General features: G+C 48.0%; 1 protein-coding gene across 10 annotated transcripts in view; it reads right to left on the bottom strand.

Moving 5' to 3' along the window:
• Positions 1-24,711, bottom strand: part of LOC110487144 (C-myc promoter-binding protein) — a 161,027-nt gene that overhangs the window by 57,492 nt on the left and 78,824 nt on the right. For 5 of the 10 annotated variants that reach the window (XM_036964104.1, XM_036964105.1, XM_036964107.1 and 2 more), the window contains 5 exons: positions 17,997-18,023; positions 8,490-8,623; positions 3,468-3,600; positions 1,565-1,771; positions 404-532 (listed from right to left, as the gene is read on the bottom strand). In XM_036964104.1, coding sequence (XP_036819999.1) covers positions 404-532; positions 1,565-1,771; positions 3,468-3,600; positions 8,490-8,623; positions 17,997-18,023 — 630 coding nt within the window. The remainder of the gene's footprint in view (positions 1-403; positions 533-1,564; positions 1,772-3,467; positions 3,601-8,489; positions 8,624-17,996; positions 18,024-24,711) is intronic. The other 5 variants (XM_036964106.1, XM_036964108.1, XM_036964113.1 and 2 more) reach the window with 1 other exon arrangement.

The following is a 24,711-nucleotide window of genomic DNA, read 5'->3' as shown; positions in this document are numbered from 1 at the left end:
CACTCTAACCACTAAGCTACCTGCCCCCTCCCTACACTCTAATCACTAGGCAACCTGCCCCCCCCTACACTCTAACCACTAAGCTACCTGCCCCCTCCCTACACTCTAATCACTAGGCAACCTGCCCCCCCCCCTACACTCTAACCACTAAGCTACCTGCCCCCTCCCTACACTCTAATCACTAGGCAACCTGCCCCCCCCCCCCTACACTCTAATCACTAAGCTACCCGCCACCCCAACATATATCTACTTATAGATATGTACTAAATAGCTACAAGACTCAACTAAACCCCCTCTCCAGGATCCTTGCAGGTTCCACACAGGACAGATAAATATGTCATAGACATGTCCCCATTTGGCACATTGCGCTGCCATAAGAAAAAGTCAGCTGCAGGAACCACACCTTGTTGTAGTAGCCGTAGGTGATGGCGTTGGGTTGGACTCCAGCCTTCTTCATCTCAAACAGAACTCTGACCGCCAGGACTGGCTGGCCGTACTGACCACACAGCTGCATCAAGACCCTGTAACACACCTGGACAGGAAACAGGGTTAGGGTTAGACAGGACTGGCTGGCCGTACTGACCACACAGCTGCATCAAGACCCTGTAACAGACCTGGACAGGAAACAGGGTTAGATAAATGTCTAAATGTTACTATGACAACACCCTGTAGCATAGCTAGAGCAGAAGAGATACACAATTCTAGAACTCTGTAATAGAGAGAGAGAGCGAGAAACAGAGAGACAGAGAGAGACAGAGAGAGACAGAGAGAGTGAGACAGAGAGAGAAAAACTTTTGAAAAACTCCCATATCTACTGGGTGAAATTCCACAGTGTGCCATCACAGCAGCAAGATTTGTGACCTGTTGCCACGAGAAAAGGGCAACCAGTGAAGAACAAACACCATTATAAATACAACCCATATTTATGCTTATTTATTTTATCTTGTGTCCTTTAACCATTTGTACATTGTTAAAACACTGTATATATATATAATATGACATTTGTAATGTCTTTACTGTTTTGAAACCTCTGTATGTGTAATGTTTACTGTTCATTTTTGTTGTTTTTCACTTTATATATTCACTTTGTATGTTGTCTACCTCACTTGCTTTGGCAATGTTAACACATGTTTCCCATGCCAATAAAGCCCTTGAATTGAATTGAATTGAATTGAGAGAGAGACAGAGAGAGACAGAGAGAGAGACAGAGAGAGACAGAGAGAGAGAGTGAGAGAGAGAGAGAGAGAGAGAGAGAGAGTGAGAGAGTGAGTGAGTGAGTGAGAGAGTGAGACAGAGAGAGAGAGAGACAGAGACAGAGAGAGACAGAGACAGAGAGAGAGAGAGACAGAGAGAGACAGAGAGAGAGACAGAGAGAGAGAGAGACAGAGAGAGAGACAGAGACAGAGACAGAGACAGAGACAGAGAGAGAGAGAGAGAGAGAGAGAGAGAGAGAGAGAGAGAGAGAGAGAGAGAGAGAGAGAGAGAGAGAGAGAGAGAGAGAGATCAGAGAGCTTTAGGTGGTAGGTCTACATATTCAATACTAGGGGATAAACTACCACCGTACCTCGTCGGGAGGCTGTAGTTTCTTGTCCTGCATCTTCCTGAGGACGTCGTAGGCGGTGCGCAGCGCCCGCACCTTGGAGTGGCACACCTTGACGTAGGACGGCAGACAGATGAACCACAGGCCGTAGCAGTGGCACAGCAGACACTTGGACCACATCTGAGGGATGGAAGAGTACTTCTTGGCTAACTTCTGAGACAACTTGATCTCCTGGAGGGGTCGGAAGGGGAGAAGGGTTGGGAGGGTCAATGTAGACACGAGAGATATTCAACAACAGGTCTGGAGACTGTTGGGGATGAATCAGAATAAGTTGGGTAACATAGATAAGATGTTTTATTTTCATAATATGCTTGTGAGATACTTGTCATTAGAATGTTTCCCTTTGGACAATAGTGTTGGCAGTTGCATGTATCCCTTCTCAGCTAGGGCTTGGTCACTTGGAGCCCAGAGTGGGGAGAGGTCAGGATTGTCTTCATATTTGAATGTGTCTGTAACTATTCCTAAACCATGTGAAGGGCTCCACAATGTCTGTACTCCCAGTCACTCTCTCCTTTTCCCATTGGGGGGGAGGAGTGCGGCAGTGTCTGGAACCATTGTATTACCCCTCTGATGTTGAAACTTATCTTGACCTAGTATATGACCTAGAGGTTCACTGCCCTCAGTGAGCTTGTCCAGGAGGGGCTGTATTTGAGATGGGAGTATCTAGAATTGACAACTGATATATGCCATTGGATGAGGTAATGTTTTTGGTACTATGAAGTACCAAGAACGAGAAGTAGAACCTCGTCTAAGAGACCAAACTGAACGATAATTTATAGCTAATGCTATCTGGCTATGGGATACACCTTTTTTTAAGTAAAAGGCCCCTTTGTGAAGAGTTCTTGAGCTCTGTGGTTTGTCATGTAAGTTGAGAGGGGTGGATCTTTGCTATAAAAGATCTCAGTTGCCATTATGTTGACACTCTCAGAATGCATTTATAGACACTGAATTGATCTGAGAGTCACAGGGCTATGGTGAAGCTCATATAATTAAAATATGAAGTTTAAGTGTATCTCTGACTGGTGTGTGGTTTGTAACTCTCATCATTTAGTAATACATGAAATTACCACGACCGGAGACAACTTGATCTCCTGGCGGTGTCGGGGGGGGAGAAGGGTTGGGAGGGTCAAGTGAGTATAGCCTTGCTATTGAGAAAGGCCGCCGTAGGCAGACCTGGCTCTCAGGAGAAGACAGGCTATGTGCTCACTGCCCACAAAATGAGGTGGAAACTGAGCTGCACTTCCTAACCTCCTGCCCAATGTATGACCATATTAGAGGTACATATTTCCCTCAGATTACACAGACCCACAAAGAATTCGAAAACAAACCCAATTTTGATAAACTCCCATATCTACTGGATGAAATACCACAGTGTGACATCACAGCAGCAAGATGTGTGACCTGTTGCCACAAGAAAAGGTCAACCAGTGAAGAACAAACACCATTCTTAATACAACCCACATTTATGTTTATTTATTTTCCCTTGTGTTCTTTAACTAGTTGTACGTCGTTACAACACTGTATATACACATATAATATGACATTTGAAATGTCTTTATTATTTTGGAAGTTCTGTGACTGTAATGTTTACTGTTAATTTCTATTGTTTATTTCACTTTTGTATATTATCTACCTCACTTGCTTTGGCATTGTTAACACATGTTTCCCCTGATAATAAGGCCCCTTGAATTGAATTGATATTAAACACCACTTTGTCTGGACAGACAAAACACTGAGGAGTTTCATTCTCCTTATTGGACTTCCAGTAGTCAGACCAGAGACATCAGGGGAGGAGACTCTCTGGCCAATCAGTGACATTAAACCATAAAGAATGTGTGTATTGTGTATTGTGTGTGTGTGTGTTGACCTGTTTGGTGCGTCTGAACATGGGCGCAGGGCTAGTTGGGCAGCTCTGTCGGGCAGCCAGCCGAGAGGCAGGGGGTCGGAGGCCTTCCATGGGGTCAAACAGATCAAGACTCAACACCGGGAAACCTGCATAGCTGGGTGAGGCAGAACACACTGGGGTTAACACATAGCTGGGGGAGGCAGAACACACTGGGGTTAACACACTAACAGATAGCTGGGGGAGGCAGAACACACTGGGGTTAACACATAGCTGGGGGAGGCAGAACACACTGGGGTTAACACACTAACACATAGCTGGGGGAGGCAGAACACACTGGGGTTAACACATAGGTGGGAGAGGCAGAACACACTGGGGTTAACACATAGCTGGGGGAGGCAGAACACACTGGGGTTAACACACTAACACATAGCTGGGGGAGGCAGAACACACTGGGGTTAACACATAGGTGGGGGAGGCAGAACACACTGGGGTTAACACATAGCTGGGGAGGCAGAACACACTGGGGTTAACACACTAACACACAGCTGGGGGAGGCAGAACACACTGGGGTTAACACATAGCTGGGAGAGGCAGAACACACTGGGGTTAACACACTAACACATAGCTGGGGGAGGCAGAACACACTGGGGTTAACACACTAACACACAGCTGGGGGAGGCAGAACACACTGGGGTTAACACATAGCTGGGGAGGCAGAACACACTGGGGTTAACACACTAACACATAGCTGGGGGAGGCAGAACACACTGGGGTTAACACACTAACACATAGCTGGGGGAGGCAGAACACACTGGGGTTAACTCACTAACACATAGCTGGGGAGGCAGAACACACTGGGGTTAACACATAGCTGGGAGAGGCAGAACACACTGGGGTTAACACATAGCTGGGGAGGCAGAACACACTGGGGTTAACACATAGCTGGGGAGGCAGAACACACTGGGGTTAACACACTAACACATAGCTGGGGGAGGCAGAACACACTGGGGTTAACACACTAACACATAGCTGGGGAGGCAGAACACACTGGGGTTAACACATAGCTGGGAGAGGCAGAACACACTGGGGTTAACACACTAACACATAGCTGGGGAGGCAGAACACACTGGGGTTAACACATAGCTGGGGGAGGCAGAACACACTGGGGTTAACACATAGCTGGGGAGGCAGAACACACTGGGGTTAACACATAGCTGGGGGAGGCAGAACACACTGGGGTTAACACATAGCTGGGGAGGCAGAACACACTGGGGTTAACACATAGCTGGGGGAGGCAGAACACACTGGGGTTAACACACTAACACATAGCTGGAGGAGGCAGAACACACTGGGGTTAACACACTAACACATAGCTGGGGGAGGCAGAACACACTGGGGTTAACACATAGCTGGGGGAGGCAGAACACACTGGGGTTAACACACTAACACATAGCTGGGGGAGGCAGAACACACTGGGGTTAAAACACTAACACATAGCTGGGGGAGGCAGAACACACTGGGGTTAACACACAGCTGGGTGAGGCAGAACACACTGGGGTTAACACATAGCTGGTGAGGCAGAACACACTGGGGTTAACACACTAACACATAGCTGGGGGAGGCAGAACACACTGGGGTTAACACATAGCTGGGGAGGCAGAACACACTGGGGTTAACACATAGCTGGGTGAGGCAGAACACACTGGGGTTAACACATAGCTGGGGAGGCAGAACACACTGGGGTTAACACACTAACACATAGCTGAGGAGGCAGAACACACTGGGGTTAACACACTAACACATAGCTGGGTGAGGCAGAACACACTGGGGTTAACACACTAACACATAGCTGGGGGAGGCAGAACACACTGGGGTTAACACATAGCTGGGGAGGCAGAACACACTGGGGTTAACACACTAACACATAGCTGGGGGAGGCAGAACACACTGGGGTTAACACATAGCTGGGGAGGCAGAACACACTGGGGTTAACACACTAACACATAGCTGGGGAGGCAGAACACACTGGGGTTAACTCACTAACACATAGCTGGGGGAGGCAGAACACACTGGGGTTAACTCACTAACACATAGCTGGGGGAGGCAGAACACACTGGGGTTAACACATAGCTGGGGAGGCAGAACACACTGGGGTTAACACACTAACACATAGCTGGGGAGGCAGAACACACTGGGGTTAACACACTAACACATAGCTGGGGAGGCAGAACACACTGGGGTTAACTCACTAACACATAGCTGGGGGAGGCAGAACACACTGGGGTTAACTCACTAACACATAGCTGGGGGAGGCAGAACACACTGGGGTTAACACACTAACACATAGCTGGGGAGGCAGAACACACTGGAGTTAACTCACTAACACATAACTGGGGGAGGCAGAACACACTGGGGTTAACACATAGCTGGGGGAGGCAGAACACACTGGGGTTAACACATAGCTGGAGGAGGCAGAACACACTGGGGTTAACACACTAACACATAGCTGGAGGAGGCAGAACACACTGGGGTTAACACCCTAACACATAGCTGGGGGAGGCAGAACACACTGGGGTTAACACATAGCTGGGGGAGGCAGAACACACTGGGGTTAACACACTAACACATAGCTGGAGGAGGCAGAACACACTGGGGTTAACACCCTAACACATAGCTGGGGGAGGCAGAACACACTGGGGTTAACACACTAACACATAGCTGGGGGAGGCAGAACACACTGGGGTTAACACACTAACACATAGCTGGGGGAGGCAGAACACACTGGGGTTAACTCAGTTACTCAGTCACTGGGGTTAACTCAGTTACACATAGCTGGGGAGGCAGAACACACTGGGGTTAACACATAGCTGGGAGAGGCAGAACACACTGGGGTTAACACATAGCTGGGGAGGCAGAACACACTGGGGTTAACACATAGCTGGGGAGGCAGAACACACTGGGGTTAACACACTAACACATAGCTGGGGGAGGCAGAACACACTGGGGTTAACACACTAACACATAGCTGGGGAGGCAGAACACACTGGGGTTAACACATAGCTGGGAGAGGCAGAACACACTGGGGTTAACACACTAACACATAGCTGGGGAGGCAGAACACACTGGGGTTAACACATAGCTGGGGGAGGCAGAACACACTGGGGTTAACACATAGCTGGGGAGGCAGAACACACTGGGGTTAACACATAGCTGGGGGAGGCAGAACACACTGGGGTTAACACATAGCTGGGGAGGCAGAACACACTGGGGTTAACACATAGCTGGGGGAGGCAGAACACACTGGGGTTAACACACTAACACATAGCTGGAGGAGGCAGAACACACTGGGGTTAACACACTAACACATAGCTGGGGGAGGCAGAACACACTGGGGTTAACACATAGCTGGGGGAGGCAGAACACACTGGGGTTAACACACTAACACATAGCTGGGGGAGGCAGAACACACTGGGGTTAAAACACTAACACATAGCTGGGGGAGGCAGAACACACTGGGGTTAACACACAGCTGGGGGAGGCAGAACACACTGGGGTTAACACATAGCTGGGTGAGGCAGAACACACTGGGGTTAACACATAGCTGGTGAGGCTGAACACACTGGGGTTAACACACTAACACATAGCTGGGGGAGGCAGAACACACTGGGGTTAACACATAGCTGGGGAGGCAGAACACACTGGGGTTAACACATAGCTGGGTGAGGCAGAACACACTGGGGTTAACACATAGCTGGGGAGGCAGAACACACTGGGGTTAACACACTAACACATAGCTGAGGAGGCAGAACACACTGGGGTTAACACACTAACACATAGCTGGGTGAGGCAGAACACACTGGGGTTAACACACTAACACATAGCTGGGGGAGGCAGAACACACTGGGGTTAACACATAGCTGGGGAGGCAGAACACACTGGGGTTAACACACTAACACATAGCTGGGGGAGGCAGAACACACTGGGGTTAACACATAGCTGGGGAGGCAGAACACACTGGGGTTAACACACTAACACATAGCTGGGGAGGCAGAACACACTGGGGTTAACTCACTAACACATAGCTGGGGGAGGCAGAACACACTGGGGTTAACTCACTAACACATAGCTGGGGGAGGCAGAACACACTGGGGTTAACACATAGCTGGGGAGGCAGAACACACTGGGGTTAACACACTAACACATAGCTGGGGAGGCAGAACACACTGGGGTTAACACACTAACACATAGCTGGGGAGGCAGAACACACTGGGGTTAACTCACTAACACATAGCTGGGGGAGGCAGAACACACTGGGGTTAACTCACTAACACATAGCTGGGGGAGGCAGAACACACTGGGGTTAACACACTAACACATAGCTGGGGAGGCAGAACACACTGGAGTTAACTCACTAACACATAACTGGGGGAGGCAGAACACACTGGGGTTAACACATAGCTGGGGGAGGCAGAACACACTGGGGTTAACACATAGCTGGAGGAGGCAGAACACACTGGGGTTAACACACTAACACATAGCTGGAGGAGGCAGAACACACTGGGGTTAACACCCTAACACATAGCTGGGGGAGGCAGAACACACTGGGGTTAACACATAGCTGGGGGAGGCAGAACACACTGGGGTTAACACACTAACACATAGCTGGAGGAGGCAGAACACACTGGGGTTAACACCCTAACACATAGCTGGGGGAGGCAGAACACACTGGGGTTAACACACTAACACATAGCTGGGGGAGGCAGAACACACTGGGGTTAACACACTAACACATAGCTGGGGGAGGCAGAACACACTGGGGTTAACACACTAACACATAGCTGGGGGAGGCAGAACACACTGGGGTTAACACCCTAACACATAGCTGGGGGAGGCAGAACACACTGGGGTTAACACACTAACACATAGCTGGGGGAGGCAGAACACACTGGGGTTAACACACTAACACATAGCTGGGGAGGCAGAACACACTGGGGTTAACACACTAACACATCCACATACACATACACACAGTGGGTTCAGCACCTGTAGCAGAGTGGGTGCTCCTCTCCATCAGGCAGATGGGGTAGTTCAGGGGGTGTGATGAAGACTGTGTGCTCGCTGCGCTGTGATTCGTCAATCTCTATCAGCCTGGTCTCATCTGGCTTATCGCTGTCCACCTGAGGGGAGGGACACGAAAACCTTAATGTGCTGGAAGGGAACTAGGCCTCAGGGTTGTATTAACAGCCTACCAAACAATGCAGAGTATCCACTAGTCGGTCCCTATCTTAGGAGACAGTCCTTCACTGTGTGTAGCTAGTCCCAGTCCTAGGAGACAGTCCTTCACTGTGTGTAGCTAGTCCCTGTCCTAGGAGACAGTCCTTCACTGTGTGTAGCTAGTCCCTGTCCTAGGAGACAGTCCTTCACTGTGTGTAGCTAGTCCCTGTCCTAGGAGACAGTCCTTCACTGTGTGTAGCTAGTCCCAGTCCTAGGAGACAGTCCTTCACTGTGTGTAGCTAGTCCCTGTCCCAGGAGACAGTCCTTCACTGTGTGTAGCTAGTCCCAGTCCTAGGAGACAGTCCTTCACTGTGTGTAGCTAGTCCCTGTCCTAGGAGACAGTCCTTCACTGTGTGTAGCTAGTCCCTGTCCTAGGAGACAGTCCTTCACTGTGTGTAGCTAGTCCCAGTCCTAGGAGACAGTCCTTCACTGTGTGTAGCTAGTCCCTGTCCTAGGAGACAGTCCTTCACTGTGTGTAGCTAGTCCCTGTCCTAGGAGACAGTCCTTCACTGTGTGTAGCTAGTCCCAGTCCTAGGAGACAGTCCTTCACTGTGTGTAGCTAGTCCCAGTCCTAGGAGACAGTCCTTCACTGTGTGTAGCTAGTCCCTGTCCCAGGAGACAGTCCTTCACTGTGTGTAGCTAGTCCCAGTCCTAGGAGACAGTCCTTCACTGTGTGTAGCTAGTCCCAGTCCTAGGAGACAGTCCTTCACTTTTGTAGCTAGTCCCTGTCCTAGGAGACAGTCCTTCACTGTGTGTAGCTAGTCCCAGTCCTAGGAGACAGTCCTTCACTGTGTGTAGCTAGTCCCTGTCCTAGGAGACAGTCCTTCACTGTGTGTAGCTAGTCCCAGTCTTAGGAGACAGTCCTTCACTGTGTGTAGCTAGTCCCAGTCCTAGGAGACAGTCCTTCACTGTGTGTAGCTAGTCCCTGTCCTAGGAGACAGTCCTTCACTGTGTGTAGCTAGTCCCAGTCCTAGGAGACAGTCCTTCACTGTGTGTAGCTAGTCCCTGTCCTAGGAGACAGTCCTTCACTGTGTGTAGCTAGTCCCAGTCCTAGGAGACAGTCCTTCACTGTGTGTAGCTAGTCCCAGTCCTAGGAGACAGTCCTTCACTGTGTGTAGCTAGTCCCAGTCCTAGGAGACAGTCCTTCACTGTGTGTAGCTAGTCCCTGTCCTAGGAGACAGTCCTTCACTGTGTGTAGCTAGTCCCTGTCCTAGGAGACAGTCCTTCACTGTGTGTAGCTAGTCCCTGTCCTAGGAGACAGTCCTTCACTGTGTGTAGCTAGTCCCAGTCCTAGGAGACAGTCCTTCACTGTGTGTAGCTAGTCCCTGTCCCAGGAGACAGTCCTTCACTGTGTGTAGCTAGTCCCAGTCCTAGGAGACAGTCCTTCACTGTGTGTAGCTAGTCCCTGTCCTAGGAGACAGTCCTTCACTGTGTGTAGCTGGTCCCTGTCCTAGGAGACAGTCCTTCACTGTGTGTAGCTAGTCCCAGTCCTAGGAGACAGTCCTTCACTGTGTGTAGCTAGTCCCTGTCCTAGGAGACAGTCCTTCACTGTGTGTAGCTAGTCCCTGTCCTAGGAGACAGTCCTTCACTGTGTGTAGCTAGTCCCAGTCCTAGGAGACAGTCCTTCACTGTGTGTAGCTAGTCCCAGTCCTAGGAGACAGTCCTTCACTGTGTGTAGCTAGTCCCTGTCCCAGGAGACAGTCCTTCACTGTGTGTAGCTAGTCCCAGTCCTAGGAGACAGTCCTTCACTGTGTGTAGCTAGTCCCAGTCCTAGGAGACAGTCCTTCACTGTGTGTAGCTAGTCCCTGTCCTAGGAGACAGTCCTTCACTGTGTGTAGCTAGTCCCAGTCCTAGGAGACAGTCCTTCACTGTGTGTAGCTAGTCCCTGTCCTAGGAGACAGTCCTTCACTGTGTGTAGCTAGTCCCAGTCTTAGGAGACAGTCCTTCACTGTGTGTAGCTAGTCCCAGTCCTAGGAGACAGTCCTTCACTGTGTGTAGCTAGTCCCAGTCCTAGGAGACAGTCCTTCACTGTGTGTAGCTAGTCCCAGTCCTAGGAGACAGTCCTTCACTGTGTGTAGCTAGTCCCTGTCCTAGGAGACAGTCCTTCACTGTGTGTAGCTAGTCCCTGTCCCAGGAGACAGTCCTTCACTGTGTGTAGCTAGTCCCAGTCCTAGGAGACAGTCCTTCACTGTGTGTAGCTAGTCCCAGTCCTAGGAGACAGTCCTTCACTGTGTGTAGCTAGTCCCTGGTAGTTGATCTCTCTCTGTCTGTCTGTCTGTCTGTCTGTCTGTCTGTCTGTCTGTCTGTCTGTCTGTCTGTCTGTCTGTCTGTCTGTCTGTCTCTCTCTCTCTCAATTCAATTCAATTCAAGGGCTTTATTGGCATGGGAAACATGTGTTAACATTGTCAAAGCAAGTGAGGTAAATAATATACAAAGTGAATATATAAAGTAAAATAAACAATAAAAATGAACAGTAAACATTACACATACAGAAGTTTCAAAACAATAAAGACATAACAAATGTCATATTATATATATATACAGTGTTTTAACAATGTACAAATGGTTAAAGGACACTCTCTCTGTCTCTCTCTCTCCGTCTCTCTCTCTCCGTCTCTCTCTCCGTCTCTCTCTCTCTCTCTCTCTCCGTCTCTCTCTCTCTCTCCGTCTCTCTCTCTCTCTCTCTCTCTCTCTCTCTCTCTCTCCCCGTCTGTCTGTCTGTCTGTCTCTCTCTCTCTCTCTCTGTCTCTCTCTCTCTCTCTCTCTCTCTCTCTCCGTCTCTCTCTCTCTCTCCGTCTCTCTCTCTCTGTCTCTCCGTCTCTCTCTCTCTCTCCCTCTCTCTCCCTCTCTCTCTCTCTCTCCCTCTCTCATAGATGGTGTATGTCAGGCTCTAAAGTTAAATGAACTGTGAGTAGATAAAACTCCACTTTGTGCTGTACACTTTCTGTCACTGAAGTGAATAGGGGTGGGTCCTCACTGCCCCCCCCCCCAAATGGGTCAGTGACTCAATTAAAGCTGTTAAAGTTAGGGTTAACTGGGTCAGTAACTCATGGGCTGTGTGGTGAAAGAGGTCAATTCAAGCTGTTAAAGGTCAGCAGAAGAGTGAGGATGTGTTTAGTGTGGGAGCAGACGGACGAGGTGGAGATGTTAAGGTGTTATTTTGCTTCGTTAAAACATTGTTTGTCGACGCAGCGACAGTGTCTGTCTGGTCTCTTCTTCTGGGTAAAACGTCTCATTTAGTGTGGAATCTTTCCTCTACTGCTGGAAACCACTTCATTACTAAAACAATTACAATTATAGAGGTTTTCCCATGTTGAGAAACACTTTAAAATAAACTGATTAAAGGTCTGGTTGTACAGTGTGTTACAGTCTGTCTGAGTGTTTAGTATTGTACTAGAGCAGCACTAGCCAGTGTGTTACAGTCTGAGTGTTTAGTATTGTACTAGAGCAGCACTAGCCAGAAAGACAGCCGAGAGACAGTGATGGTGTAAAACCATGCCAGAGGCTACACTTCCTCTGTTGGAGTAGACAAGTCCAAAACAAAGACACGAATGCAAGAGCTAAAGCACTGGACTGCAGAGAGAGGCTGTGTTTTCTCTGTTTCTGGTCGAGAACATCGAGTTCAGCTGATCTGGACATGGAGCTCTCTGAGGGAGGGAGGGAGTGTGTGTGTGTGTGTGTGTGTGTGTGTGTGTGTAATCCTCTCAGGGACACCACAGTGCAGTGAGGGTGTCATTGAGATAAGCCCTTCTGGTGAGTTAACCTGATATACTTAAGGATTAGGGAGAGAAGGATGGATCGAGGAAGGGAGGGAGGAGGGAGGGAGAGAAGGATGGATAGAGGAAGGGAGGGAGGGAGGAGGGAGAGAAGGATGGATCGAGGGAGGGAGGGAGAGAAAGATGGATCTAAGAAGGGAGGCAGGGAGAGAAGGATGAATCGAGGAAGGAGGGAGGAGTCAGGGAGGGAGAGAAAGATGGATCGAGGAAGGGCCTCCCTGCCCCCCTCCCTCCATGCCCCTCTCCCTGTCTCCTTCCTCCCTCCATGCCCCCCTCCCTGCCTGCCTCCCTCCATCCCTCCCTGCCCTCCTCCCTCCCTCCCTGCCTGCCTCCCTCCATGCCCTCCTCCCTCCCTCCCTGCCTGCCTCCCTCCACCCCTCCCTGCCCTCCTCCCTCCCTCCCCCCCTCCCTCCCTGTCTCCTTCCTCCCTCCTCCCTCCCTGCCTGCCTCCCTCCATCCCTCCCTGCCCTCCTCCCTCCCTCCCTCCCTCCCTCCCTCCATCCCTCCCTGCCCTCCTCCCTCCCTGTCTCCTTCCTCCCTCCTCCCTCCCTCCCTGCCTGCCTCCCTAAATCCCTCCCTGCCCTCCTCCCTCCCTCCCTCCCTCCATGCCCTCCTCCCTCCCTCCCTGCCTGCCTCCCTCCATCCCTCCCTGCCTCCCTCCATCCCTCCCTGCCCTCCTCCCTCCCTCCCTCCCTCCCTGTCTCCTTCCTCCCTCCCTCCCTCCCTCCCTGCCCTCCTCCCTCCAGATACTGATTACTGAATGTCATGTTTCACTACATCAGATGTAGAGGGAGAGATCTGAGAGGACAACACAAACCACTGAATATACTAGACCCAGTGGACTACACACACACACACACACACACACACACACACACACACACACACACACACACAGTAACAGCAAATGGACCACATAATTGGATCAGGGATTCAGTACACAGACTCTCCCTGGGAGAGACAAGAAAATACGCCTTAGAAGAGTCAACTCTAAACCTCCACATCAACTGTAAATCTCCACATCAACTGTAAACCTCCACATCAACTCTAAACCTCCACATCAACTCTAAACCTCCACATCAACTGTAAACCTCCACATCAACTCTAAACCTCCACATCAACTCTAAACCTCCACATCAACTCTAAACCTCCACATCAACTCTAAACCTCCACATCAACTCTAAACCTCCACATCAACTGTAAACCTCCACATCAACTGTAAACCTCCACATCAACTGTAAACCTCCACATCAACTGTAAACCTCCACATCAACTCTAAACCTCCACATCAACTGTAAACCTCCACATCAACTGTAAACCTCCACATCAACTGTAAACCTCCACATCAACTCTAAACCTCCACATCAACTCTAAACCTCCACATCAACTGTAAACCTCCACATCAACTCTAAACCTCCACATCAACTCCAAACCTCCACATCAACTCTAAACCTCCACATCAACTGTAAACCTCCACATCAACTCTAAACCTCCACATCAACTCTAAACCTCCACATCAACTCTAAACCTCCACATCAACTCCAAACCTCCACATCAACTGTAAACCTCCACATCAACTCTAAACCTCCACATCAACTGTAAACCTCCACATCAACTCTAAACCTCCACATCAACTGTAAACCTCCACATCAACTCTAAACCTCCACATCAACTCTACACCTCCACATCAACTCTAAACCTCCACATCAACTGTAAACCTCCACATCAACTCTAAACCTCCACATCAACTGTAAACCTCCACATCAACTGTAAACCTCCACATCAACTCTAAACCTCCACATCAACTGTAAACCTCCACATCAACTGTAAACCTCCACATCAACTGTAAACCGCCACATCAACTCTAAACCTCCACATCAACTCTAAACCTCCACATCAACTGTAAACCTCCACATCAACTGTAAACCTCCACATCAACTGTAAACCTCCACATCAACTCTAAACCTCCACATCAACTCTAAACCTCCACATCAACTCTAAACCTCCACATCAACTGTAAACCTCCACATCAACTGTAAACCTCCACATCAACTCTAAACCTCCACATCAACTCTAAACCTCCACATCAACTGTAAACCTCCACATCAACTCTAAACCTCCACATCAACTCTAAACCTCCAAATCAACTGTAAACCTCCACATCAACTGTAAACCTCCACATCAACTGTAAACCTCCACATCAACTGTAAACCTCCACATCAACTCTAAACCTCCACATCAACTCTAAACCTCCACATCAACTCTAAACCTCCACATCAACTGTAAACCTCCACATCAACGCTAAACCTCCACATCAACTCTAAACCTCCACATCAACTCTAAACCTCCACATCAACTGTAAACCTCCACATCAACTCTAAACCTCCACATCAACTGTAAACCTCCACATCAACTGTAAACCTCCACATCAACTGTAAACCTCCACATCAACTCTAAACCTCCACATCAACTGTAAACCTCCACATCAACTGTAAACCTCCACATCAACTGTAAACCTCCACATCAACTGTAAACCTCCACATCAACTCTAAACCTCCACATCAACTCTAAACCTCCACATCAACTGTAAACCTCCACATCAACTGTAAACCTCATCAACTCTACCATCAGGCCTTTTACACATCAATGAGCTGCTAAAAAGCCCTTCTCAGCTCAAGTCATGAAAACTTCAAGGCTGAAATCATTAGAGAAAGGAAGTAGGGGTTTTCTACCACAGACACCAGTGCTGCTGCAGCAAACTGGATACAACGATCCACAACGAAAGACTTGGTGTAATGCAGAGTAGAGAGACTCTGTGTTTTACTACAGAGGGGAAGGTAGCAGAGACAGAGAGGTGGACTGTCCTGTGTTTTACTACAGAAGGGAAGGTAGCAGAGACAGAGAGGTGGACTGTCCTGTGTTTTACTACAGAAGGGAAGGTAACAGAGACAGAGACAGAGAGGTGGACTGTCCTGTGTTTTACTACAGAAGGGAAGGTAGCAGAAACAGAGAGGTGGACTGTCCTGTGTTTTACTACAGAAGGGAAGGTAGCAGAGACAGAGAGGTGGACTGTCCTGTGTTTTACTACAGAAGGGAAGGTAGCAGAGACAAAGAGGTGGACTGTCCTGTGTTTTACTACAGAGGGGAAGGTAACAGAGACAGAGAGGTGGACTGTCCTGTGTTTTACTACAGAAGGGAAGGTAGCAGAGACAAAGAGGTGGACTGTCCTGTGTTTTACTACAGAGGGGAAGGTAACAGAGACAGAGAGGTGGACTGTCCTGTGTTTTACTACAGAAGGGAAGGTAGCAGAGACAGAGAGGTGGACTGTCCTGTGTTTTACTACAGAAGGGAAGGTAGCAGAGACAGAGAGGTGGACTGTCCTGTGTTTTACTACAGAAGGGAAGGTAGCAGAGACAAAGAGGTGGACTGTCCTGTGTTTTACTACAGAAGGGAAGGTAGCAGAGACAGAGACAGAGAGGTGGACTGTCCTGTGTTTTACTACAGAAGGGAAGGTAACAGAGACAGAGACAGAGAGGTGGACTGTCCTGTGTTTTACTACAGAAGGGAAGGTAGCAGAGACAGAGACAGAGAGGTGGACTGTCCTGTGTTTTACTACAGAAGGGAAGGTAGCAGAGACAGAGAGGTGGACTGTCCTGTGTTTTACTACAGAAGGGAAGGTAACAGAGACAGAGAGGTGGACTGTCCTGTACTGCGAAGCTCAACAGCAGTAGTTAATCAGCAACCTGCTCCTAGAGAGCTAGCTAGGTGGTGCTGACTTCCTCCCGTAGTTCACACTAACTGCTCCTAAGGGCTACTGACCCACATTAGGTATCATGTCTTGAAATGGAAGACTTGGGACATGCATAGCTGAGAGTGTCTGAGTACAGAACGGAATTCATCAACATTCAGAGACTGAGGTGGTAACCTACCATGGAAAGGCTCTAGGAGACCCAATATGCACACTATCATACCCTGTAGCATGACGCAATATATTCACACTATCATACCCTGTAGAATGAAGCAATATATTCACACTATCATACCCTGTAGAATGAAGCAATATATTCACACTATCATACCCTGTAGAATGAAGCAATATATTCACACTATCATACCCTGTAGAATGAAGCAATATATTCACACTATCATACCCTGTAGAATGAAGCAATATATTCACACTATCATACCCTGTAGAATGAAGCAATATATTCACACTATCATACCCTGTAGAATGAAGCAATATATTCACACTATCATACCCTGTAGATTGAAGCAATATATTCACACTATCATACCCTGTAGAATGAAGCAATATATTCACACTATCATACCCTGTAGAATGAAGCAATATATTCACACTATCATACCCTGTAGAATGAAGTAATATACTATCATACCCTGTAGAATGAAGCAACAGTAGTATGGACAGAACTTAGTTGACAGTCAGGGTGGTAGATTGGTACGATGTCAGAGTGGCAGAGTGTCAGGGTGGTACAGTGTGAGGGTGGTACGATGTCAGGGTGGTAGACTGGTACGATGTCAGGGTGGTAGAGTGTCAGGGTGGTATAGTGTGAGGGTGGTAGGACGTCAGGGTGGTGGAGTGTAAGGGTGGTAGGATGTCAGGGTGGTAGAGTGTGAGGGTGGTAGAGTGTCAGGGTGGTAGAGTGGTATAGTGTCAGGGTGGTAGAGTGTCAGGGTGGTATAGTGTGAGGGTGGTAGGATGTCAGGGTGGTACGATGTCAGGGTGGTAGAGTGTCAGGGTGGTAGAGTGTCAGGGTGGTAGAGTATGAGGGTGGTACAATGTCAGGGTGGTAGAGTGTCAGAGTGGTACAGTGTGAGGGTGGTAGGATGTCAGGGTGGTAGATTGGTATGATGTCAGGGTGGTAGAGCGTCAGGGTGGTAGAGTGTCAGGGTGGTAGAGTGTGAGGGTGGTACAATGTCAGGGTGGTAGAGTGTCAGAGTGGTACAGTGTGAGGGTGGTAGGATGTCAGGGTGGTAGATTGGTATGATGTCAGGGTGGTAGAGTGTCAGGGTGGTACAGTGTGAGGGTGGTACGATGTCAGGGTGGTAGACTGGTACGATGTCAGGGTGGTAGAGTGTCAGGGTGGTATAGTGTGAGGGTGGTAGGACGTCAGGGTGGTGGAGTGTAAGGGTGGTAGGATGTCAGGGTGGTAGAGTGTGAGGGTGGTAGGATGTCAGGGTGTTGGAGTGTGAGGGTGGTAGGATGTCAGGGTGTTAGAGTGGTAGGATGTCAGGGTGTTAGAGTGTGATGGTGGTACAGTGTGAGGGTGGTAGGATATCAGGGTGGTAGAGTGTGAGGGTGGTACAGTGTAAGGGTGGTAGGATGTCAGGGTGGTGGAGTGTGAGGGTGGTAGGATGTCAGGGTGGTAGAGTGTGAGGGTGGTACGATGTCAGGGTGGTAGAGTGTCAGGGTGGTAGAGTGTCAGGGTGGTACAGTGTGAGGGTGGTAGGATGTCAGGGTGGACACAGTCACACTCACCTTGCCTCCTTTGTCTGCACTGTAGAGCTGCATGCACAGGGAGGCAGAGAGGAGAGGGGGAACAAGAGAAGAGAAGAGAGCATATTGAGCTAGAGACAGTTGGAGGAGAGCAGGCCTGATGGGAAATAACCAGACAGCAGACAGTACCGTGGTTAAAGGAAATAACCAGACAGTACCATGGTTAAAGGAAATAACCAGCCAGTACCATGGTTAAAGGAAATAACCAGACAGCAGACAGTACCATGGTTAAAGGAAATAACCAGACAGTACCATGGTTAAAGGAAATAACCAGACAGTACCATGGTTAAAGGAAATAACCAGACAGTACCATGGTTAAAGGAAATAACCAGACAGTACCCTGGTTAAAGGAAATAACCAGACAGCAGACAGTACCATGGTTAAAGGAAATAACCAGACAGCAGACAGTACCATGGTTAAAGGAAATAACCAGACAGTACCATGGTTAAAGGAAATAACCAGACAGTACCATGGTTAAAGGAAATAACCAGACAGTACCATGGTTAAAGGAAATAACCAGACAGTACCGTGGTTAAAGGAAATAACCAGACAGTACCATGGTTAAAGGAAATAACCAGACAGTACCATGGTTAAAGGAAATAACCAGACAGTACCGTGGTTAAAGGAAATAACCAGACAGTTCCATGGTTAAAGGAAATAACCAGACAGTACCATGGTTAAAGGAAATAACCAGACAGTACCATGGTTAAAGGAAATAACCAGACACCAGACAGTACCATGGTTAAAGGAAATAACCAGACAGTACCGTGGTTAAAGGAAATAACCAGACAGCAGACAGTACCGTGGTTAAAGGAAATAACCAGACAGTACCATGGTTAAAGGAAATAACCAGACAGTACCGTGGTTAAAGGAAATAACCAGACAGTACCGTGGTTAAAGGAAATAACCAGACAGTACCATGGTTAAAGGAAATAACCAGACAGTACCATGGTTAAAGGAAATAACTACAGTGCTCTGATTAAGCAAATTGGAGCACGGGAGAGTTGGAGTATGAGTCCAAATCAAAGTACACGAAATGCTGGGTTCGTACAGACAGTGACAAGTCAAATTCAAGGGCTTTCAAGTACTTTTTTACAAGCACTAATAATTATTTTTTGAAGGACCATCAATTTGCAACAGTTCCTATTATGCAATTGTTTCTGGTCGCCACCAGATGGAAGTAGATCACCATAAGCTGACTTACTATTCATTACAATCTTACAAAATCTACTCAATAATACGTGTTTCACTACATATTTACTACATTCATGAGTGGTAAGTCAGTACTGATGATGTTGACTGATTTCCTTATATGATCTGTAACTCAGTAAACTCTTTAAAATTGTTGTGTTTATATTTTTGTTCAGTGTACGTGACAATAACATTAAATTGTCTTTATATTTCACAAAATGTTAGGTCCAATAGGCTGTCCCAACATATAATGACATGAAAGTTAATTCTGACAGTGTAAAAGGCCATTAGTTTACTATAAAATGTTGTATTCTATACACATTTGATGAGCAACAAGTTATTGTGTTTGATAAGATGAAAGATTCTCTAACCTCTCTCCCTGCTGGCTTCTCTCTGTGTATCTAATTTGGGTTAGGGTCATTGCAGCCTGACTCACCACTGTCTATCTCACTACTCTCTGTAAAAAAAAAGGTATTTTGTATGAGAACTTATAGCCCATCTTTTGATTATAGCTAGCTTCCTTTCAGTCCTGCTGAGGTCAGACTCCGTTCAGCGTTAGCTTCAAACTTAATCAGGTTTTTTTTGTTTGGGGGATGTCTGTTGACACGGCAGGAGTCGAGGGATGTTTTGGTTCGGGGGATGTCTGTTGACACGGCAGGAGTCGAGGGATGTTTTGGTTCGGGGGGATGTCTGTTGACACGGCAGGAGTCGAGGGATGTTTTGGTTCGGGGGGATGTCTGTTGATACGGCAGGAGTCGAGGGATGTTTTGGTTCGGGGGATGTCTGTTGACACGGCAGGAGTCGAGGGATGTTTTGGTTCGGGGGGATGTCTGTTGATACGGCAGGAGTCGAGGGATGTTTTGGTTCGGGGGATGTCTGTTGACACGGCAGGAGTCGAGGGATGTTAAAAAAAAAAAAAATCACACTGTCAGCAGCGTCTCTCTGCCACTTGCCACCGTAGGTCTGGGCTGAGGTAGTTTGTTTCACCACTCGGCCTATGTAGTGGCCGGAGTTTCCCGTTGGACAGAGTGGTGAGTGAATGCGTTGCTAACGAGGCAAATCCAGGAGAGCAGGCGAACATAACGAGCATTCATGAATCATTCATGATTTCACTCGTTAGCAAAGGTAGGTGCGATTACAACTCAGATCAATGCTGGGAAAGCAATAATAAGTGGATAAACGATCATTAACAAAATAAAAAGGCAAGTAAACGCTATTTCACAAATAAACGTTATTTACCCTCCACTACATCCCTGGGTTGGTCTGGCAAAACCATACATAAACATCTATAGTGGGGCAAAAAAGTATTTGGTCAGCCACCAATTGTGCAAGTTCTCCCACTTAAAAAGATGAGAGAGGCCTGTAATTCTCATCATAGGTACACTTCAACTATGACAGACAAAATGAGGGGGAAAAAATCCTGAAAATCACATTGTAGGATTTTTTATGATTTTATTTGCAAATTATGGTGGAAAATAAGTATTTGGTCAATAATAAAAGTTTCTCTCAATACTTTGTTATATACCCTTTGTTGGCAATGGCAGAGGTCAAATGTTTTCTGTAAGTCTTCACAAGGTTTTCACACACCGTTGCTGGTATTTTGGCCCATTCCTCCATGCAGATCTCCTCTAGAGCAGTGATGTTTTGGGGCTGTTGCTGGGCAACACGGACTTTCAACTCCCTCCAAAGATTTTCTATGGGGTTGAGATCTGGAGAATGGCTAGGCCACTCCAGGACCTTGAAATGCTTCTTACGAAGCCACTTCTTCGTTGCCCGGGCGGTGTGTTTGGGATCATTGTCATGCTGAAAGACCCAGCCACGTTTCATCTTCAATGCCCTTGCTGATGGAAGGAGGTTTTCACTCAAAATCTCACGATACATGGCCCCATTCATTCTTTCCTTTACACGGATCAGTCGTCCTGGTCCCTTTGCAGAAAAACAGCCCCAAAGCATGATGGTGCCACCCCCATGCTTCACAGTAGGTATGGTGTTCTTTGGATGCAACTCAGCATTCTTTGTCCTCCAAACACGACGAGTTGAGTTTTTACCAAAAAGTTATATTTTGGTTTCATCTGACCATATGACATTCTCCCAATCTTCTTCTGGATCATCCAAATGCTCTTTAGCAAACTTCAGATGGGCCTGGACATGTACTGCCTTAAACACGTCTGGCACTGCAGGATTTGAGTCCCTGGTGGCGTAGTGTGTTACTGATGGTAGGCATTGTTACTTTGGTCCCAGCTCTCTGCAGGTCATTCATTAGGTCCCACCGTGTGGTTCTGGGATTTTTGCTCACCGTTCTTGTGATCATTTTGACCACACGGGGTGAGATCTTGCGTGGAGCCCCAGATCGAGGGAGATTATCAGTGGTCTTGTATGTCTTCCATTTCCTAATAATTGCTCCCACAGTTGATTTCTTCAAACCAAGCTGCTTACCTATTGCAGATTCAGTCTTCCCAGCCTGGTGCAGGTCTACAATTTTGTTTCTGGTGTCCTTTGACAGCTCTTTGGTCTTGGCCATAGTGGAGTTTGGAGTGTGACTGTTTGAGGTTGTGGACAGGTGTCTTTTATACTGATAAGTTCAAACAGGTGCCATTAATACAGCGAACAAGTTGAGGACAGAGGAGCCTCTTAAGAAGAAGATACAGATCTGTGAGAGTTTGTAGGTGACCAAATACTTATGTTCCACCATAATTGGCAAATAAATTCACTAAAAATCCTACAATGTGATTTTCTGGATTTTTTTTTATTACAGACCTCTCTCATCTTTATAAGTGGGAGAACTTGCACAATTGGTGGCTGACTAAATACAGTAGGGGGAGGGCTGCTCAGCGTGAGGTAATACAGTAGGGGGAGTGCTGCTCAGCGTGAGGTAATACAGTAGGGGGAGTGCTACTCAGCTTGAGGTAATACAGTAGGGGGGAGTGCTGCTCAGCGTGAGGTAATACAGTAGGGGGAGTGCTGCTCGGCGTGAGGTAATACAGTAGGGGTAGTGCTGCTTAGTGTGAGGTAATACAGTAGGGGGGAGTGCTGCTCAGCGTGAGGTAATACAGTAGGGGGGAGTGATGTTCAGCGTGAGGTAATACAGTAGGGGTAGTGGGAGGTAATACAGTAGGGGGAGAGCTACTCAGCTTGAGGTAATACAGTAGGGGGGAGTGCTGCTCAGCGTGAGGTAATACAGTAGGGGGGAGTGCTGCTCGGCGTGAGGTAATACAGTAGGGGTAGTGCTGCTTAGTGTGAGGTAATACAGTAGGGGTGAGTGCTGCTCACTGTGAGGTAATACAGTAGGGGGAGTGCTACTCAGCATGAGGTAATACAGTAGGGGGAGTGCTGCTCAGCATGAGTTAATACAGTAGGGGGAGTGCTACTCAGCATGAGGTAATACAGTAGGGGGAGTGCTGCTCAGTGTGAGGTAATACAGTCGAGGGAGTGCTGCTCAGCATGAGGTAATACAGTAGGGGGAAGTGCTGCTCAGCATGAGGTAATACAGTAGGGGGGAGTGCTGCTCAGCGTGAGGTAATACAGTAGGGGGAGTGCTGCTCGGCGTGAGGTAATACAGTAGGGGTAGTGCTGCTTAGTGTGAGGTAATACAGTAGGGGTGAGTGCTGCTCAGTGTGAGGTAATACAGTAGGGGGAGTGCTACTCAGCATGAGGTAATACAGTAGGGGGGAGTGCTGCTCAGCATGAGTTAATACAGTAGGGGGAGTGCTACTCAGCATGAGGTAATACAGTAGGGGGAGTGCTGCTCAGTGTGAGGTAATACAGTCGAGGGAGTGCTGCTCAGCATGAGGTAATACAGTAGGGGGAAGTGCTGCTCAGCATGAGGTAATACAGTAGGGGGAGTGCTACTCAGCATGAGGTAATACAGTAGGGGGAGTGCTGCTCAGTGTGAGGTAATACAGTAGGGGGGAGTGCTGCTCAGCGTGAGGTAATACAGTAGGGGGGAGTGCTGCTCAGCATGAGGTAATACAGTAGGGGGAGTGCTGCTCAGCATGAGGTAATACAGTAGGGGGAGTGGTACTCAGCATGAGGTAATACAGTAGGGGGGAGTGCTGCTCAGTGTGAGGTAATACAGTAGGGGGGAGTGCTGCTCAGTGTGAGGTAATACAGTAGGGGGGAGTGCTTCTCAAATGGAATGTTTTATGCGTACTCAAGAGAATGTCCTCGGGAAAATGCACTAGAAGCATGAGAGTGTGGAGCACGGTAATATGCATATTGAGAAACACCCAGTGACTCAGGGGAGCACGGTAGTATGCATATTGAGAAACACCCAGTGACTCAGGGGAGCACGGTAGTATGCATATTGAGAAACACCCAGTGACTCAGGGGAGCACGGTAGTATGCATATTGAGAAACACCCAGTGACTCAGGGGAGCACGGTAGTATGCATATTGAGAAACACCCAGTGACTCAGGGGAGCACGGTAGTAATGCATATTGAGAAACACCCAGTGACTCAGGGGAGCAGGGTAGTATGCATATTGAGAAACACCCAGTGACTCAGGGGAGCACGGTAGTATGCATATTGAGAAACACCCACGGTCTTCAATAAAGACTTAATTAGTAAAAATCTGCTGTGTTAATGCTTTGGCTGCACCTACATCAGCCCTTAACAGAGTAAAGGGGAATGGAGGGGAATGGATATGAATGGGAGAGAGAAAGTAAAGGTAGAGGATATCAAGCATAGCTACTAGACAGGGAGAAGAACACTGATATAGGATAGCATAGCTACTAGACAGGGAGAAGAACACTGATAGAGGATAGCATAGCTACTAGACAGGGAGAAGAACACTGATAGAGGATAGCATAGCTACTAGACAGGGAGAAGAACACTGACAGAGGATAGCATAGCTACCAGACAGGGAGAAGAACACTGATAGAGGATAGCATAGCTACTAGACAGGGAGAAGAACACTGACAGAGGATAGCATAGCTACCAGACAGGGAGAAGAACACTGATAGAGGATAGCATAGTTACTAGACAGGGAGAAGAACACTGATAGAGGATAGCATAGTTACTAGACAGGGAGAAGAACACTGATAGAGGATAGCATAGTTACTAGACAGGGAGAAGAACACTGACAGAGGATAGCATAGCTACCAGACAGGGAGAAGAACACTGATAGAGGATAGCATAGTTACTAGACAGGGAGAAGAACACTGATAGAGGATAGCATAGTTACTAGACAGGGAGAAGAACACTGATAGAGGATAGCATAGTTACTAGACAGGGAGAAGAACACTGATAGAGGATAGCATAGTTACTAGACAGGGAGAAGAACACTGATAGAGGATAGCATAGTTACTAGACAGGGAGAAGAACACTGACAGAGGATAGCATAGCTACCAGACAGGGAGAAGAACACTGATAGAGGATAGCATAGTTACTAGACAGGGAGAAGAACACTGATAGAGGATAGCATAGCTACCAGACAGGGAGAAGAACACTGATAGAGGATAGCATAGTTACTAGACAGGGAGAAGAACACTGATAGAGGATAGCATAG

This window comes from Oncorhynchus mykiss, chromosome 26 (genome assembly GCF_013265735.2).
Source record: "Oncorhynchus mykiss isolate Arlee chromosome 26, USDA_OmykA_1.1, whole genome shotgun sequence".
Lineage (NCBI taxonomy): Eukaryota > Metazoa > Chordata > Actinopteri > Salmoniformes > Salmonidae > Oncorhynchus > Oncorhynchus mykiss.
This window is presented reverse-complemented; position numbering and strand designations above follow the sequence as displayed.